The 19432-nt window shown below is 35.4% G+C and overlaps 1 protein-coding gene and 1 long non-coding RNA gene across 6 annotated transcripts in view; one reads left to right on the forward strand and one right to left on the reverse strand.

Annotated features, from left to right (window-relative positions):
* LOC128857242 (nuclear factor of activated T-cells 5) overlaps positions 1-19432 on the forward strand; it is an 85000-nt gene that overhangs the window by 15760 nt on the left and 49808 nt on the right. For 3 of the 5 annotated variants that reach the window (XM_054092897.1, XM_054092896.1, XM_054092900.1), the window contains one exon: positions 12593-12717. In XM_054092897.1, the coding sequence (XP_053948872.1) occupies positions 12593-12717 (125 nt within the window). The other 2 variants (XM_054092898.1, XM_054092899.1) reach the window with 2 other exon arrangements.
* Positions 1544-12688, reverse strand: LOC128857244 (uncharacterized). The gene is made up of 4 exons (XR_008453905.1): positions 12565-12688; positions 12386-12507; positions 4701-4914; positions 1544-1986 (listed from the first exon to the last, which is right to left on the reverse strand). It is a non-coding gene; the product is annotated as an uncharacterized LOC128857244 (long non-coding RNA).

Here is a 19432-nt window from a genome sequence, read left to right on the forward strand (position 1 = left end):
GACGCGCTGTGGAGATTAACGAACGAGGAACCCATCCTTAGGCAAATCAAACGCAAGAAGTGGTGATGGAGAAAACATTGAGAAAACCACCAGGTAGCATCACGCGAATAGCCCGGAACTGGAACCCGCAAGGGAGCAGAGGTCGCGGTCGATCAAAAAACACTTAGAGAAGGTCGATGTTGCGCGAACTAGCAGATGCCGACATTTCATGGGACGGTGCAAAAACAACAGCACAGAACCGGGTACGATGGAAGAGTCTTGTCGAGGCCTTATGCTCCCGAGATGAGTGAACAAGAAAAACAAAAAAAACAAAAAAAAAAAGAAATAAAATAAAACCTGTTAGTAAATACTTCCTTTTCACGTTGATTTGGGCACCAGGTCACAATGATATTAAAGTAGATTTTATACTCACGAGTGAATATCTTTATCCTGTTGGCCTTCACTGTTACATTGGCGCCTGCCTTGTCTTTGAAGAAATGGGGGCGAGGGTTCCTCCAACCCATAAGCCGCACCAAAGAGTTGTTTTCAATGGATGTAATGGCTGTTTTCGAATGGCTTCGTATTGCTCTCCAGCCCAAATGCAGCAATTTTGCTTGTTCACGTAGCCCTTAGGCCAAAAATGGGCTCATCGCTGAACGCCATAAGTTGGCCTGAGCGCGCGATGAAAACTTTTCATAGAACATCGATGTTCGTAATATAATTTTACGATTTGTAAACGAATACTAAAAAAAATTCTGTATTTCGTTCGACAGTAGGAAAAAGTACCTCCAATCTGATCACCTTTATTTCTGGCATTAAAAAGGCTACCCATAAAAGACCATCTGCCGTTCAGAGATGGCATAAAACTGTAGGTCCCTCCATCACTATGGAAAAATATCAAGACGTACAATAAAAATAGGAGGAGGAGCTCGACCAAACATCGAACAAAGAGTTGGGATGCAAAAATTTGTGAACTTTTTCTAATTTGTGTATAAAATTTCAGAATTGAATTTATATGGGCTTTGTTAGACATTGAGCCATACTTTTATGAGAAAATAGGGAACATTAACCGCAAAGAAAAAAAATAGCAAAACTGGTAAAAATGTCGAAGTGCTATCGTTTTGTGTCGCGGGTTGTAACTGTATATCTACTCTAAATTAACCACATATTATTGTTCAGAAGCAGGGTCAAGCCCATGTCATACTACCATTTCTTTAATCGAACTGAAAACGAGGAATATCCAAGACCTGGACTGGAAGCTATTCGTTGCTCCCTCATTGGTCTTATTGCGTTAGCCGCAGCTAAGTATCTTAGAATTTGCCAATTTTATTTTAAATGCGTTACATTTTGTGAAAACCACCAGCAGCACTACTTGTGACCGTTTCATTAAACACAGACGTAAGAGTAAAAAGAGAAATACTGTTTATATATTGTGTATTATTATTAAGTTTGCTGAAGACTGATTTCGGGATCCCAAATTCCGTGCCGAAAATTAAATTTTATGAATTAATAAAAAAAAGTAAATTACATACCTAAAAATTTTTTTTAATCAATGCGTGTTCAGAATTCGCTATCTGTGCCGCTTTTGACTACAGCCAAATTATCGGAGTTGTAAGCGTAAAAAAGGAAACATACAAAAAAACAAACGTATACATATAAATACCTATTACGGCAACTGCTTCTATTTTCGGGACCCCGAGTTGAATCTCGAAATTAAATGTTCTTACATTTGAAAAAGTGTAATGAAGAAAATTTTACTTAAGAGGTTACATACGCTCAGCAGCGCCAAAAATGCGCTAAAAGAAAAACTGTTTTTCGAAGGATGAACAATAGAAATAAATATAAAAAAATGTTATACATTGTTTATTAGTACTTAAACTTTATAAAAAAATTTTTTGTAATTTTTCTGTACAAAAATTAGTATACAAAAAATCACGTGACCCAAAGTACAATGAAAAAGAAGTTGCTGCACGGTCTGCATCATTTCTTCTTGAAATGTTGATGGATCTGTAAAAAGTAAACAAAAAGTTTTAAAAAATATATAAAAATTTGGCAGTTAACGGCATTTTAAAAAAAGTACAACTACAATAAAGCTTATAAAACAAGCAAGGTTTTTTAAAACTGCAGTTTCTAACTACTTCTAACCTTTAATTCCCCTTCCCTTCTCCCATTCTCACCATATTTCTCTTTTTCTCACTTAATATTCTAAGTTTTAGTCTATAAGTTTAATAGTTAAAATAGTTTTAAAATTTAAGTAGCATTTTTATGTATGTATACCATCCTCGTATTCTAGAATTATAAGAAGATGTACTACCCCAAGACTTTGTCTTACTATGTACTAAACAAATCAAATAAATTGAAATTGAAAAGTATTAAAAACTGTATGAGTTATCATGCAGACCGTGCCGGAAAAAGTAGTTTCACGAAAAACGAGTTTAAATTTTCAAGTCCTCAAACGAAGGACAGCTCCCTATGCGCATCAAACTCTCGTCGGGCAGTCACATTTTCTACCATAACTTTGTATCTATGGGAAATTTTTGCAACCAATTTCCACAGAAATACGTCTAAAGCTATAAAGAATAATAATCTGTTAAAAAAAATCGGTTTTTTTTTTTTTGTAATTCTGGACGTATGTAATCCTTTAACCGAACTGAATAATTTTTTAAATAAGCCGGTTTTATTTGGAAATTGAAAAAAAAAGAAAATTTAAGGGGTTATAATACACTTGTAAGGCTGAAAAATCACGTTTTTTTGAGAATTTTTTACAAAGACTGATTTTATTAAACAAATACAATTTTTTATTATTCAAATCATGTCTACTTTAAAGTTAATTATAGCACGTAAAGTTAGTGAAAATATTGAAGTGCACGGCTGCTGCAGATGATCTCCCAAGCGTCCTCCAAAAAAAGCGTTCGGCGGTGGACAAAAAACAAGAGAAAAAAAAATCTCCGGTTTGGATTCTCTGAAATCCGAAAACCAATTAGATTCCTTTTGTGGATAGATAAAACTAGGTATTAATCGAAGGAATGGTCAAAATTTTAATTTTTGATAAAATGGCAGCTATAGGAAAAAAAATTGAATTTTGTCCAAAAATGTTCGCGCACAGTTGCCTAAAAAAATAGAAAAAATCATCAGAATTCTTATTCCTTCGATTATCACCTGGAGAATATATTTGAGAAGGTTGTGTTAAAATTTCAAGACGATCGGTTCAGCTGTTTTTGAGAAATCGTGTGTACCGACTTCACAAACACTGTTTTGAGCAAAATGCGTTTAAAGTTTGAAAAGCACTTTACAGAGGGTAAAACATCTCTGAAACGCTTTTCCAAATTTTGCTTGTAACTTCGAAAATATTCACCGGAACGATGTTAAAGTTTCTGTGTGCATTCTGAAATATATGCTACCGTTTTTGAAAACCGAATAATCAGCCGAAATTCCGATATCAATTGGCCACCTCGGAGCTGTGATTTAAGCGTGTTGAACTGTTTTTGTGGGGAGCCGTTAAGGACAAATGCTATGCGAACCATTCATAGACGATTGATGCTTTAAAACACGAAATCGAAGTTGCCATTCATGAAATTGGAACCCAAACAATCGAAAATGTGCTTAAACATTGGGTTGATCGAATGGCCTGCTGTAAAGCCAGTCGTGGCAGTCATTTGAACGATATTATTTTTCATTCATAAATGACAATGTTCAATCTTCGAAATAAAAAAAAAAGTTTGAAAAAATATTGATTAGTTCTTTTTTTATAGCCGATTCAAAAAGAAAATTTTACATGGCCCACCCTATACATACATTAAGAAAATAAAATAAAAAAAATAAAGTTTTTGAAAATTCTAGCTGTATGCATCCATACACAGGTTTATTTCTTATGTCGCTTAAATATTTATGCTCTCACCTTAGTGATTTTTGCCCACTTCTTCGCTTAATTGTGCGCATATTTCGTTAATAAAAAATTCTCTCGAATTAGCAAATTTGTTTGCACAGCATTCTGCTTTTTTACACGTCAAAAAACAAAAAAAAGCAAAAATCATTGCGGGATCCCGATATTGACACCCCAAAAAGCCATTGCCTACTTTCAGTTACTCTATTGGCTTTTATCAGCTTAGGAGTTTCTTGGAAACCATGAAGATATCACGTGTGGTTGGTTGGCTGAGTTTTTGGGCAAGAAAAACTTAAAGTTTATCTACTAATTATACAAATGATGGTAATAAGTCGCATATTAGCGTACAATCAACGTTAGATGGTTCGAGCGATATTGACGAGCCTTTTTTCGTGAGTATAAGTCTGAGTATGTATGTGAGTTGTTGTTGCTGGCGCCAGAATATGATTAGTAATATTAATTCGCATTGAATATCAAGTGTGGGCCAAGCCAATCTAATCGAAATCACAACTGAACTGACAGAGTGAACTCATTTGCGATGGCTAATATGCTGATAAGCTTTTAACACATTAACATGCAAACACTCCAAATCTATAAAAGCGTGCATGTATACGAGTACATAGTAGGTGATTACGTACATACATACATACTTATTAACAAACTCTATATCACCGCCGAGAGATAAAGCGCACTTTGCGATTGCCAAAAATTTCAAGAAATTGTACAATAGAAAAAATTATTATAGCAGAAATTGATTTATAAATGTAAAGGAACAAAAACAAAATCGCTTTTGTTTTGTTTTTAATTATTTGCTTATTCCAGATTTCTTAGAAATTACCTGCTTGCTTCCCCGTTTTATGTTTGTAGGTTTTCCGTGAAATATGCTTTGCCACCACTACCTGTTAAGGGGCAGACCGTTATTGATAGGCAACTTCTCCAACATTTTAATATTACATTTCTCCTCTGAGAATGTGGATTCGTACACACAACGGTGATCGGTTTAACATAGCAGCCGACATGCCTTGCCCAATCATTCGGGACAACGCCGTCTGCTAGAAATAACATACAATTGTTAATTATTTATTGAACAAAAAATTTATTTACGTTTGCATAGCGATTAAATAGCGGAATTTGACAACAACTAACAAATATCGTACAATACTCATACAAATGCACAAATGGTTATATTAATGTATTCGTTTAATGTGTAGCGTTGTGTTTAAGCAAATACAAAATTTTATATGACTATTTATCTAAATTTTTATTTTGTCTAACTTTTGCGTTCTACTTCTTTAGATTTTTTAGCATTTCCCGCGATTTTTTGTGTCGTTTTCTTTGATGTCTGCATTTTTTCAAATCATAGCCCATCTTTGCACCTGTATTTGTTGCTCTTTCTGCATGTTTTGTTTTCTTTTTGATAGGATGTTTATTATTATATATCCTTTAATGAGTAAAATTCCACTCGGGGAATTTTTGTAGTAAACATTTTTTTGATAACCAAACAAAGAAATTGAAAAGTACCTATATACATATTTGCTGTTTAAATTTTTTGTAAGAGGTAAAAAATTAAAAAAAAAAAAAATTAGACAAATTTAAAATTTTTGTTGTAAAATGTTTTTTTTTTTATTTTTAATTTTTGTTGGAACATTTTTTTTGAAAAATTTTAAAATTTGGTGTACAATTTTTTTTGAAAAATTTTAAATTTTTGTTGTCAAATTTTTTTTTGAAAAATTTTAAATTTTTGTTGTAAATTTTTTTTTTGAAAAATTTTAAGTTTTTGTTGTAAAATTGTTTTTGAAAAATTTTAAATTTTTATTGTAAATTTTTTTTTTTTTTTTTTTTTAATTTTAAATTTTTGTCGTAAAATTTTATTTTTACTTTTTTTTTTGTGCAGAGGAATTTGTGAATTTGAAATACCTTTGATAGCTAAATACTCGCCTTTCATTTAAGCAAAGTTGAGAAAATCGAATATCGAATAATCAGCCGAATCGGTGATGGTAACCGAGAACCTACGACAGCCGGTGCCACGTTACCGAAACGACCCGGATTTATATCCGTTCACTCCAGCAGCATTCTCCGTACATGTAGTATGGGGAATGTTTATGCTACTACAATAACAACTGCGACACTGCGATTTTGCTCTGTTAAACGATTTTTTTGTGGGGTATTGTTTGAAATAAATGTTACGCCAACATTACAGAGACGATCCACGTGTTGAAACTTGAAATCGAAGCTGCCATTTGTGAGATAATAAAAACCGAATGTCGCGTAAATGCACTGGAAAATTAGATGGAGAGAATGAATGGACTACTGTAAAGTCAGCCATGGATGTCATTTGAATGAATTTTTGCTCCATGTTTAATCGCAATTTTTAATCTTTCCAATGCATCTTTTATTCATAGCGATTTAAATTAAATTTCAAATGCTAGATTAACCACCCTGTAGTAGAAAAATTAGTTTAAGGGTTGTACTCCGATCGGAGACTCCTTCAATTCATTTTAAAATGTGCGATTAATATGGACCGCCCTAGTCCATATTTCTATCTAGGTTAAGTTAGGTTTACTGGTTGTCTAGAGAGAGGGCACACTTGGCCGAAGAAATCAAATTCGTCCTTTGTGATATCATTGCAGGGAAAATAAGGAGGAGGGAACGAATAGGGCAAACGGAAAGGGGGATCTGTGGCGATGACTGAGCTATGGTTGTTCTAATCGCTTCTTGCTGCCGATGCAGTTCATCAGGTGGCTAATATCAAAGCCTACTATAAGCAGGCGTAGCAAAGAAATGGGAGTCAAAAAGCCTAAATCTTAGCACCACGAAAGCAGGAAAGCTAAGAAGTTGAGAGGTGCTGAGAGTTTGTATCCAAGTACCTGCTTTTTTTCAAATATTTTTCTCTCTCTTTATTTTCAAGATCTCTCTTTGTTTCACAGATTCTTCTCAAGCCTGCTTGTACGGTGCCGATGAACTTAGTTCTGATTTTCCTGTTATTCTTTCTCAGTTTGAAGTTCTCTTGGTACACATACCCGACGTAAATTCATAGGAATTGTGTTTCGCAGATTAACTAGATTTTGAAGCCATTATTATCTTAAAAAAAAAAAAAAAAAAAATTAATTAATTCACAGTTCATATTATCAACATCTTAATGAGCTGCACATTTAAATGAATCGTGATCTGCTAAAATGTGTGCGAAATGAAGTCAGATGACACTTGAGTCACCATTTGATAGTATACTCGTACACTTGAGCCACTTCCTATATTTACTTATAAGTGAATTAGTACAAATTTGCTAATGTATTTAAGTCTACGATTTTTGTTGTTTTTTCCCCCCTTTGATTTAATTTTATAATTGTCTACATATCCATAAAAGTCTGTTAAATAAATAGGAATAACTAAGTATTTGGTTTAATAAATTATTTTCTAAGAATCGGCCTGTTATTTACAGACTTCTGTTATGTTATTTACTACCTGTTATTTATAGACTTCTGTTATGTAGAATGAATAGTTTTTTGTTTTTTTTTTTTGACTGGCTTAAAAGAAGCGTTGAAGGTGAGTACTTCAAATCCAGTATTGAGAGAATACAACAAGATTGTGTATACCGTTGCTCGGTTCTTAATGTATTTTAGAGAATCAGTTGTTGAGTAGTAGACTTGAATTTTCAAGCTCTTTTCTGAGATTTAGTTTTATTGTTTTTTTTTCACTGAACTAGCAAACTATTCCCCTTTCTCATAGTTCTTTGTTTTTGTAGGCAAATTTTTCATAACATTACATTACCTACATTTTACAAAAGCGATTCGAGCGGAATACGGCATTTTATTATTTTGAGCGCAAGCTTACAAACAGTGACTCACAGCTTATTTGATGCAACCAAAAAATTATTGTATTAAAATATAAAAATATATTTTATAGTATTTCCATTACAGAAAAATTTTTTATATATTTTTTTATTGGTAAATAACATGTTTTATTTAAGGGGGGAAGCTTGCTTTAGAGGCTTCAAAAAATCGATTTTTTCGTGGATTTTTTGGGAAGGAAATAAATATTTGATTGAAACGAAACTTTCAGGTTTTATTGTAATATATTTCAACAGTCTTCTCAATTTTTTTCATTAATATACATATATGTCATATTATGCCTGGTACAAGCATTTTGCCGAGGCGTCTCGAGTGTGCATTTGTCGTGCGGCGGGAAAGATGCAGATTAAACAAAAATTGAGAAATTCAACAATTTTTCGCTAATTAAAAACAGAAAATAATTTTTAAAAATTAACAAATTCGCTTTAGATTGTTTAAAAAGTGGGTTAATCACAACTTTCTTAAGGTTTTTAAGGTTCAACTAGAAGAGAATTTAATTCCGAATACAATCAATGTTATCTCGTTTCAATAGGATGTTAAATTTTTCCCTATCTTTAACGCCAATTAGGAAAAATAAAAAAACCGAGAAATCGCACTTCGAGCGATCCGGCCGCTCGTATACCTGCTCGACGCTTGGTCACAATTTCTTCTGTAACTTCGAAAATATTTTGAATTTGCTTCTGAAATATTGAGGACACATTCTTGGATAGTTTGGAAAGACATTTATGCAAAAAAAAAATCGATTTTGTGAAGCCGGCTCCCCTAAAAAAAGAAAAAAGAAACTAATAACACCATGGAAGCATACCTATTTTGATTTTACATTGGAATACGAAATTTTACATGCTCCTCACTACCTTTTGTATTATTTGCGTTCGGAAAAAATCGACTTTTTAGTTTTCGATAAATCGATAGTTTTGTAAATAATACGGAACATCGCAGATTAAATAATTACGCTTTCGATTTGGGTCATTGGTAATACAACTGATGCTAATCAGTATCGCATAAATTAATTGCTAGGCAGGCTGCGCATGGCCTTTTAAAATAATCATTTGTTCGTGGTCACACTTCCAGCCAAAGCAGGAGACCACCAATGAGTTGAGTAGAATTAGATGATAACCTTTAATTTTTTTTAAGCTTAAAAATATTTTATTTATTTTTATAATTTTAATGCTAAAATATAACCTATTTAAAAATATAATATAATATTTCTGATTAAAAATTCATATAAACTATAACTGGCTGTGCATTTTTCATCATCTCTCAACTGCAAATTATATTTTGCCTTTAATACATTTGTTGGTATGTATGTGTTTGAGTTCTTCTAAAAGCATTACTGATTCCTATCTCCTCTCTACGCAGATGAGTACATCATTGAATTTATACTTATGTACACATGTGTGTATATATTTGCACATACTTACACTTACATGCATACACACATATGTGTATAGTATTTGTAAAAGCACCCATTGGTTCGGTTCAATTATATTCGGATTTAATTTACAGCTAACAATCACTCACTTGCGGTTCGAAAACAACAATTAATGCCGATTATAGCTGTAAAATTACGAATACATCAAATATACGTAGGCATAATCATAATAAATAATCTTCGCTAATAACAATAGTGCACATTTTAATTAACATTATTTACAAGTGCATGTTAATATATTTATAATCAGCAGCATACGTACATTAGGGCTGTTCGATTTATGTATGGGAGAAAAATAGTTTGTAATCGCATAGAAAAAAATTAGTTTAGTGAAGTATTCTTCTGAGCGGAGCGAATTTTATGCAGACATACCATACACCTGTGTGCAAACTAATGGAAGCGCGACCAATTGTCAATTTTTTTGTATAAAATTTATAAAAAAAAATAGCCCATTCAATTCTAGTGCAAGTTTGAAGTCGCTCAAAAATTGCGCTGAATTTGGCAATATTTTTTTGCATACAATGTTGACAATTTTTTTTCCATATAAAACGCACCATCGAAGATTGTTTTATGTGAAAGAAAATGTTCAACACCTTAGCGAAAAAAAAAATTTAAAAATGAGCGAAGAACTGAAAAAAACTTCGAAAAACACAAATTTTCTTTTTACGGATTGATATACTAATATTATTTTAACGGCGGCACACCTGTACCAACCCTACTTTGCGACTATCTAGACGGCGTCCGTTACTTCAAACCGTTAGGTGACTGGCGTATCTAGGCTGCGTCAGGCGCTGTAAATTATATATAACTACCGTGCATAAGCGACGTCAGCCTCTGTGGACCAAAAAGTGGCTGCCGTATATAGCATCCGTCACGAAAGGGATATTGAATGACCTATAAAACCTCAATCTCAAATTTTTCGAAAGATTTAGTTAAAAAAGATTAAAATTTAGATGACCATTTTTTTTTTTTTTTTTGAATTTTGAAATTTTCGTGAATGTTGTGCAAAGTTTGAAACTTTGATTTACAAGGATTTTTTTATGAACTATGACATATTAACATATAAAATATGGCGAGTATTGTAAAAAGTGTCTTAACCCTTTGGGTACACATTTATTTGATAGAAATTTTGATTTATTAATTTTATTTTAATTCAATTAATTTTGCGGCAATTAAAAGCAGTAGATTTTATGCTAGAATTAATTTATTTCATGATATAAGAGGGCGGTTCAATAAGTACGCATTCCTGAGCAAAGTTTGTTAGCATCGTGTGCTGCCATCTACCAAACGACGGCAAAACAAATTTCAGACTGGTTGATAGATTAGTGTGAATTTGGCAGCTTTGTACTATATCTATGGGAGAAGTGTATCTTTCTAAAAGGAGGCTATATTCTAAAAAAAAATATTTTTTTTTTTTAAAAGATTGTGTCTTCATTTCTAACACGGGTACTTATTGAAGCCCCTCTCATATATGATATTTCATCATCATCTTGGCATTACATTCCTGGGTGGACCATTGCCTCCCCTACATAACGCCTCCATTATTCTCAACAGTCCGCTTTCGCTCTATGTTGTGAGATTTTCATCTTTCGTATATCGTCTTCTATGCCTTGCAACTATCGTCTCCTTGGCCGGCCTCTCCTTGCTCCTTCAGGATTTGCTTCAAATATTAACTTTAAGGACCCATGTTTCACAGCCGTAGGTATGAACCGGTCTTATTATAGTTTTCTACATCTGGAGTTTTTGTTCCTTTTATATCACTAAAGACTTCATAAATTTGATATGGCAATAGTATGCTCTGTTAGCTGCCTGGATACGGTATTGTATAGATAAGGGCATACCCTTATTTATGCTGAGTACTACGCCTAAGTATTTATTTAAACTCTTGCATCAACTTGCATGAAAACATAACTTCTGATTCTGACGTGACTATTATGAAAGGATCTTGTCATGTTCTTCGTCTTTTCTTCATTTATGTTGAAGCCCGCTGGTCTTGTAGCTTGCACTAAGCGTATGAAAACGTCCCGAAGAGCCTCCCTATTTCGCGCAAGAATCAGAATGTCGTCAGCGTATGCGCATATTTGTGTCGATTTATAAAATATTATGCCACCTTGCCTCGTATACTTAGTCTTGCCATAAATTCTGTGACAAATTTTACAATGCATACGGGGAGAATAAATTCGCAGGAAAAAGTACCGTTATTTTTGCGTATGCATTGTCTACTCATAAATTATACCCAGTTTCGTGGTAAATTTCGCTTGTAAAAAACAATATTTTTGGGTTCATCGCATAATAGATAAAATTAACTTCATTAAAAAATTTTTATAATTTCGTATCGATAACAGACTTCATTTGTAACAGAACTTATTACAGGACTTTTGACAGGTATACACTCCTATATTATATTTAGGTAACTTTATGCAATTAATTTTATTTAAAAAAAAAATAAGTCCCATTTATAACAAAAGGCAAAGTATTAACAATTTTGAAGTGTGTGATATTTGTCAAAACGATTAAAGGATTACTAAAAAATTCTTCATCATATTGACGAAAATCACTAATTCTTCAAAACTGTTGCTATCACTCTGGTAAAATATGTATATTCTCTGTTTCTGCCGTTATGAGACTGTGTATTGGAAACGACGTATCAGAACGTCATGTACGAATTTTCCCAAATAAATGCTTGACGCTTGACATTCATACGTCAAATGTACCCAAAGACTTAATTAATGTGAGCACAAGTGTATTTACTTATTAAGCTGTTAGTAGCTGCCCCAACTGTTAGAGTTTGCTTTCTATCCGTTATTGAGCACCCACCTCATCTCAAGCATGTGTGAATGTATGTATGTACATATGCATATATAAGCACTTACGTTCTATGAGACAATTAAAAACTCATTGATTATCGTTGGGAGCTGGCGTGGTGCCATCGCTTTTGTTCGTGATAGGTTACTCTCGACATATTCGCATATACACACATACACACACACGCACATTTGTTTACTGATTGTTCATTGCAATCATACTTTCAACGACTGTCTGCACTCTGAGAAGCGCCCTGCTTTAGGCATCACTGAAACTTGGTTCTGAGATAACAGAAGCTGTCATATCACGATGTGGTACATGCATACATATGTATGTAACTACTTTACATAGCAAATGTACGAGTATACATACAAAGTTATTTACGTACGTATATATATATTTTAAGTTACTGCTTTTGCTTGAGGGCGTTGTACTTACGTTTTTTATCAACGCTTTAAATGTTGTCTGTTTATACATATTTTTCACTTCTCTTCAATCCCTTACTTTCAACGATTTTCAATTCTTTGTTGGCCCTGGACCTTCAGTCACGTCTGATAAAGCTAGTGATAAGTTTTGATAAGTTTCATATATTATTTATTTTTATATTAATCCCGTACTCTTCTATTTGATTTTTTGTTTTTGTAGGCATGCGCATGACCATGGCTACCGCATCAACGATGACTGCACGCATCCAGCGAAAAGGTTTTCGTACGCCCTCAAAACGTTATCCGGGCAAGGCGATACCTGGTAAACTGCACTCGGTTTCACGGGTATGTACTCATACAATGTAACATATTAGTTTATTATATTATAATTTCAAGCAGCCTGCACCACAACCATCAAAATGTAAAATTAACTTTGAGCGTAAAAAAAAAAAATTTGAATCGCTGCTCTGACTCTGAGCGAACGGACATTAACTTATAAAATAATTTCTCTTAGGCTCACATAAACGGATTCTCAATAGATGCGCTTTTCATGGCCGTTTTGGTAAAGCTACAGCTGTCAAATTTGGCGTTAATACTTAAAATTGCAAGGATGTTAGATTACCAGATTTGAGCATCCGAAACAAAATTGTGAGAATAACTTCGGCTGCCATGTCACCGGGTAGTCGGCAGCAGCGCTCATTTCACACGTATTCACACTCTCGTCCAATCAGTTGTTGCTCTGACGGTAGTAAAGTAAGAGTATAATGAAGTAAGAGAGCGCATATCACCAACACAATCTCAGTTTTTTCGTGAACAAACCGCTGTCTTGATTCCGGTTACGCTAGCCAATCAGCGCATTCTTTCAAAATCGCTGAGAGCCGGTTAGCGGTCTGACACCTCTGTGTTCTCGCTATTCACACCTCTGTTTTCTGTACATCGTGTTAACTTTCCATTGCCGTGACATTTAACCATAGAGAACGCAGCACCATTCATTAACGCCAGGAAATTCTCAAAGTTTTGTTCCCCAACTGCACAGGAAATGTTGAATTTATTTGATGAGAAACTCGAGGGTTTCGTCATCTCGAGTATACTAGAACTATGCAAATTATTTGTCTTATTTTATTTCAAAGTTCGAGCGCGTTTAACGTAGAGGATGAGCTAAACTTCTTTTGAATACGCTCAAGCCTACGAATATGGCAAAATTGATGCGGGCTCCATATAGAGACAGCATATTCCTACTTAGATTGCACGAGTGAGGTAAATAGTAACTTTAACGTATATGGATCAGTAAACACTCAATCATGAATTAGAAATTCATTCATTTAAATGATTCAGAAATAGGAATTTTGAATCAAAAATTATACGCTGAACTGAAACTTTATTCATAGCAGTGATTTTTAACCGCGAAGCAAGGCGGAACTATTGAAGGTAGTATCGGTAAATCAGCTGATTTGTTTTTTTTTTCGCCGCGTCCATGTGGCTGTCAGCATAGAATGAAACAAGGCGAATTCATTCTTTGTTTTCTCTTTACCAATACTTTGGCATGAAAAACTTACAAAAACGTTGTTGTAGGTCTAGAGCCACTTCCTTTACTGAATGCGCCCTGGGCCGAATCGCGCCGAATATTTTCAATGGCCTAAGCAAGCAATGAATTTCAAAAAATTCAGTATTTTTAATAATAGGAAAAGTAAAAAAGGTGCATAAGTTGCAGCCACATATTAGGTGAGCAACTAAGTTCTCACTGTATTTTTGATGAAAAGACAACTTTATTCTGAAAAAATGGTTACAAGTGAATCATTGAAAGTATTGCCCATCGCTGGCTAATACTTTTTCCCATCTTTCTGGTACATCTCGTATAGCGTCGCAGTAAAACTGTTAATCTTTTGAGGTAATCCACGGATCAAGCCATTTTTTGATGTCTTCATATGAATGGAACTGTTGCATGGTCAGCTAGACCATGTGCCATCGATCGGAACAGGTGATAATCGGACGGCGCAATATCTGGAGAATATGGCGGGTGGGGTAGGGTCTCCCAATTCAGTGTTTCCAGGCAGGTTTTAACGGGTTTGACAGCGTGAGGTCGAGCGTTGTCATGTTGTAGAATCACTTTTTCATACCTCTCCGCGTATTGCGGCCGTTTCTCGCGCAGTGCTCGGCTCAATCGCATCAATTGAAGTCGATACCGATCCCCAGTGATGGTTTCGCTTGGTTTTAACAGTTCATAATAAATAACACCAACTTGGTCCCACCAAATACATAGCATAACCTTCGCAGCGTGAATATTCGGCCGAGGCGACGACGTAGAAGCATGTCCAGGCAGTCCCCATGACTCTCTTTTCTTTGGATTGCTGTAATGAATCCATTTTTCATCACCCGTCACGATGCGATGAAGAAAACCCTTCCTTTTTTGCCGCTGGAGTAGTTGTTCACAGGCGAAAAAACGACGTTCAGCATAAGAACCCAAGTCGACTGTTTCTGAATCATTCGCAAAGCATGCAATCGCTTGGAAATGTACTGGCGGGTAACTCCTAATACTGAAGCAAGCTCTTCTTGCGTTTGACACGGATCCTCATTGAGCAATGCCTCCTATTCAGCGTCTTCGAAGGTTTTGGTCTTCCTTCACGCGGACGGTCGTCAACATTAAAATCACCGTCTTTGAAGCGACGGAATCAATCTCGGCACGTTGTTTTACTATAAGCAGCATCTCCATAAACTTTTTGTAGCTCTCGATGCGCTTCAGCCGCCGTTTTTCGTTTTTTTCGAATGAAAGAGGAAAATCAACACTTCCCGCAAATGACGATTATTCGGCACAAAATCAGACATTTTCAAAAAACTGAAAGTATATTATACAAAAAAAAATCACTAATGTGTCGAAGCAGTTTGTTTACCATATGTCTAAGTTTGATTAATGACGTTTAGGTTATGTTAGAATCGACTAGGCATCTATTGACAAACAGCGGGAACTTTGTTGCTCACCTAATAAATAACAAATGACAAGATTACTTAATTAAATATGAGGTGACAAATACTTGCCTAGACTTAGAAAATAATTTCTGAAAACATTTCCTAAAATTTAGGTAAAGGCGATTTTTATCACACCAAGCCGCGACTTTTTTGAGATCTGACTGCGGCTTACATGAGACGGAAAGACTTGAAATGGATTCAAAATTGGTACTAAATATAATATATATCTACTATGCATATATCACAGCGCAATGTGAATTTTCGCGATGAATACTAATTTCTACATGCCTCACTATTGTCTAATGCGTGCACCCACCTTTTCTGATTTTAATCTGACAAGTTTTGCTTAAAGCAGCTAAATATTGACAATCACAAATTTGGCGGACTATCTCTATGTAGGCAATCTGAGTGGTACATATACCCTGTATTAAAAAAAAAAACGAGCGTATATTTTTTATCAACCAATATTTTCATCTGCTGCTTCATTATACAATTTTTCACGTTTTTCTGTACAACTTTTTGATCAGTTTTGATTATTTTTGCTTTTTTGTTTTGAATACTCATTCTCCTTCTTCTTGGTTGGCGTGATAACCGCTTACGCGATTTTGGCCGAATTTAACAAGTCGTTTCTTTTTCGTGCTAACCGGCTCCAGTTGAACACAACAAGTCCTTCTCCACCTGATCTTTCCAACTCAGAGGAGGCCTTCTTCTTCCTCTGCTACCACCAGCTGGTACCGCAGCGAATACTTTCAGAGGATGGTTCCATATGTAGAAGTCCACACAAGTGCGGAAAGTTACTGATCGCCATTCAATTGGGAGCGGCCAGGATGATTCTTCTACATATGGTTCAAGCAGCTCACAACTTCCGGGATTAGTCCAAGTATCCTTACGAACACCAGTCCGAGAGCGAGCCAACGTTTGGTTTGGGATCCGCCACATAAAAATCTCCCCAATGAAAACACAAAACAAAGCCTCGGATGACAACTTGGATACTCATTATTTGTTTATAAAAAAATAGCTCATTGTCTAACAGAAACCATATAAAAAATTCTAATCTTAAAATTTTATACAAAATTAGGAAAATTTCACACATTTTTTCATCCCAATTCCCTGACGGTGTTGCGCATTTTGCCCCATATAAAAAAAGTTTCATGCTTTAAAAATTCTAAAAAATCAATGGAATTTTAAAGCAACTTCAAAATTACGCTTTATGGTACTAAAATTGAATGGGCTATAAAACTGCATACCAAAAATCTTTCGGAAATTCTAATTAAAATGAAATTGGGCTGAAAAATTAATGGATTTTGTTCTAATTTTTGTAAAGGGTGGTTAAGTTTCAAGGGTCGGTGTTGATTTTGAATAAAATACAATTTTTTTAGGAAATTGTAGTCATTTCTCTTTATTATAATAATATTGGTATGGCTCAATATGGAACAAAATATCGGCCAAATGGCCGCCGGCACACTCCATCCGATGGTCCAATTTTTCGATGACGCTGAGGCATAATTGAGGTTCTATGTCATTAATGTGCCGAATTATCTCATCCTTTAGCTCTTCAATAGTTGCTGGCTTATCGACGTACACCTTTTCTTTCAAATAACCCCAAAGAAAGAAGTCCAACGGTGTGAAATCTCATAATCTTGGCGGCCAATTGACATCTCCGCGACGTGAGATTATTCGGCCATCAAATTTTTCGCGCAAAAGAGCCATTGTTTCGTTAGCTGCGTGACAAGTCCTGTTGAAACCACATATCGTCCATATCCATATCTTCCAATTCGGGCCATAAAAAGTTGGTTATCATCTCACGATAGGGAACACTATTCACAGTAACTGCCTGACCGGCCTAATTGTGGAAAAAATACGCCCCAATGATGCCGCTGGCCCATAAACCGTACCAAACAGTCACTCTTTGTGGGTGCATTGGTTTTTCGGCAATCACTTTTGGATTATCATTCGCCCAAATGCGGCAATTCTGCTCATTGACGAATCCACTGAGGCGAAAATGTGCCTTATCACTGAAGATGATTTTCTTCAAACGCCCGTTTTGATTTGAACGCCCGTTTTCATAATAAGCCTGAATAACTTTAACGCGTTGCTCGATTGTGTATCTTTCCATGGTTCAAATTGGGTTAGGCTGAAATTGAAAAAAGTCAAATGAAATGTAGAAAAAAACTTGACGTTTAGGTCAACATCCTTATAAAGTTGGAATCTTAGATTTGATAATTTTTGTTGACCTATAGAGGGGTCCACTTGGACAAATATTCGAAATTTGTCCGTTGTGATACCATACCGGGGAGGGGGATGGGAAAAGGAGAAGGTACCAGACAGATAGAAAAAAGGAAGAAGTGGCTTTAGATTAGAGGATGACGACCAACAGTGGCGATTTACGTTCGTATTAACCGCTTCAAGCTACTGATGAATTTCACCAGATGTGGGATATTTAAACCTGCTAAATCGCAGATGCAGCAAAAAAGTAAGAGCTCAGATGTCTGAATCTTTGTCCGACGAGAGAAAGGCAGCTGAGACGAAGGTGGACAGCTTCTACAGAAACGACTTGAAGCAAATTTCAAGCCTCACCGCATGGACACCTAACGGGCAATGCCCGGTAAGGATACCTACCAAATTCGAGAGCTGCAGTTTTCTTACGCTTAGAAGTTTCTTCGAGCGTCCCCGATCTACCCGTGACCAGAGGAATGTCGCGACTTTGCACGTTTGCGCGTTCAGCGCTTGCTGAGTTGACGCGAGGCCCATCTTTCCAGTTGCAGGCCACAGGTTCTCAAGGGAACCCCAATCCTCTCATTTAGCGATGAAACCGTCTCCAGGATCTCCGGTGTAGCCAGCTCATCTTTGCTATGCTTTTATAAAAAAAAAAATGTAGCATTCCAAACAAAAAAAGGAAAGAATTTGAAATTTTCTTTAGGTTGGGGGTCATAGTACAGAAGCTATCGAATGGATAGTATATAGTAGTCGCGGGCTTCCAAATGGTGTAACCCAATAATTTGCTACTTTGTCGTCTGTTAGTTTTTGTGGCACAAATTTTGAATCGAGCTTACGAATACGCTCAAAATGCGGAGTGCAATAGTCTAAGGAATGCCCAATATTTTCTTATTATTTCTAATCCTTAAAGGGCAACGTTTTTTTAGAGAACGATGGACAATCGCTTTTTAAAGACTTAAAGAGAATCGAATCGAATACTTTCATTGGCAAAGGCAATAAGCCAGCAATGAATTTTGAAAAATTCTGTATTTTTATTAATGAAAAAGTCAAAAAGTTGCAAAATTTGCACTCGCATTAATTCCAGGCCATTACATATAGTGGGTAGTCTAAAAAGTATTTTCGTATTTTGTCAATAGATGTCGCTGCAGTCATCTATCTCCAGTGCTACCATTGTGTCATATCAAATGGTGTTAGAAAGGTGACATTTTAAGCTTCATTTAACCAAAAAAAAAAATTCAATTCGGAGAAGTTGGAAAAAAGTTATAGCTGTTCAAAAATGAGTGAAAATAATGAAGAAATTCGCTATATTTTGAAATTTTTGTATAAAAAAGGGAACGATGCTGTATCAGTTCGTGTAGCACTACAAGGGTTCGCTCGCTTCCGTTCTGGAAATTTCGATGTGAAAGATGCACCTCGCTCCGGTCGACCTATCTTTGAAAAAGTCGATGAAATTATGGAAAAGATATACCAGGACCGTCACATAAGCTGCCATGACATCGCCAAGACACTAAACATTCATCATCAAACGGTTTTGAACCATTTAAAAAAGGCTGGTTACAAAAAGAAGCTCGATGTTTGGGTACCACATGAATTGTCTGTGAAAAATTGAATGGACCGAATTAACATCTGCGATTCTTTGCTGAAACGAAATGAAATCGAACCATTTCTGAAGCGAATGGTAACAGGAGACGAAAAGTGGATCAAATACGACAATAATGTGCGAAAAAGATCATGGTGCAAGGGTGGTGAAGCTCAACAAATTGTCGCAAAGCCAGGATTGACGCCTCGAAAGGTTATGCTGTGTGTTTGGTGGGATTGGAAAGGAATCATCCACTACGAATTGCTCCAGCCTGCTCGAGCGATTGATTCTACACTTTAT

This window comes from Anastrepha ludens, chromosome 3 (genome assembly GCF_028408465.1).
Source record: "Anastrepha ludens isolate Willacy chromosome 3, idAnaLude1.1, whole genome shotgun sequence".
NCBI lineage: Eukaryota > Metazoa > Arthropoda > Insecta > Diptera > Tephritidae > Anastrepha > Anastrepha ludens.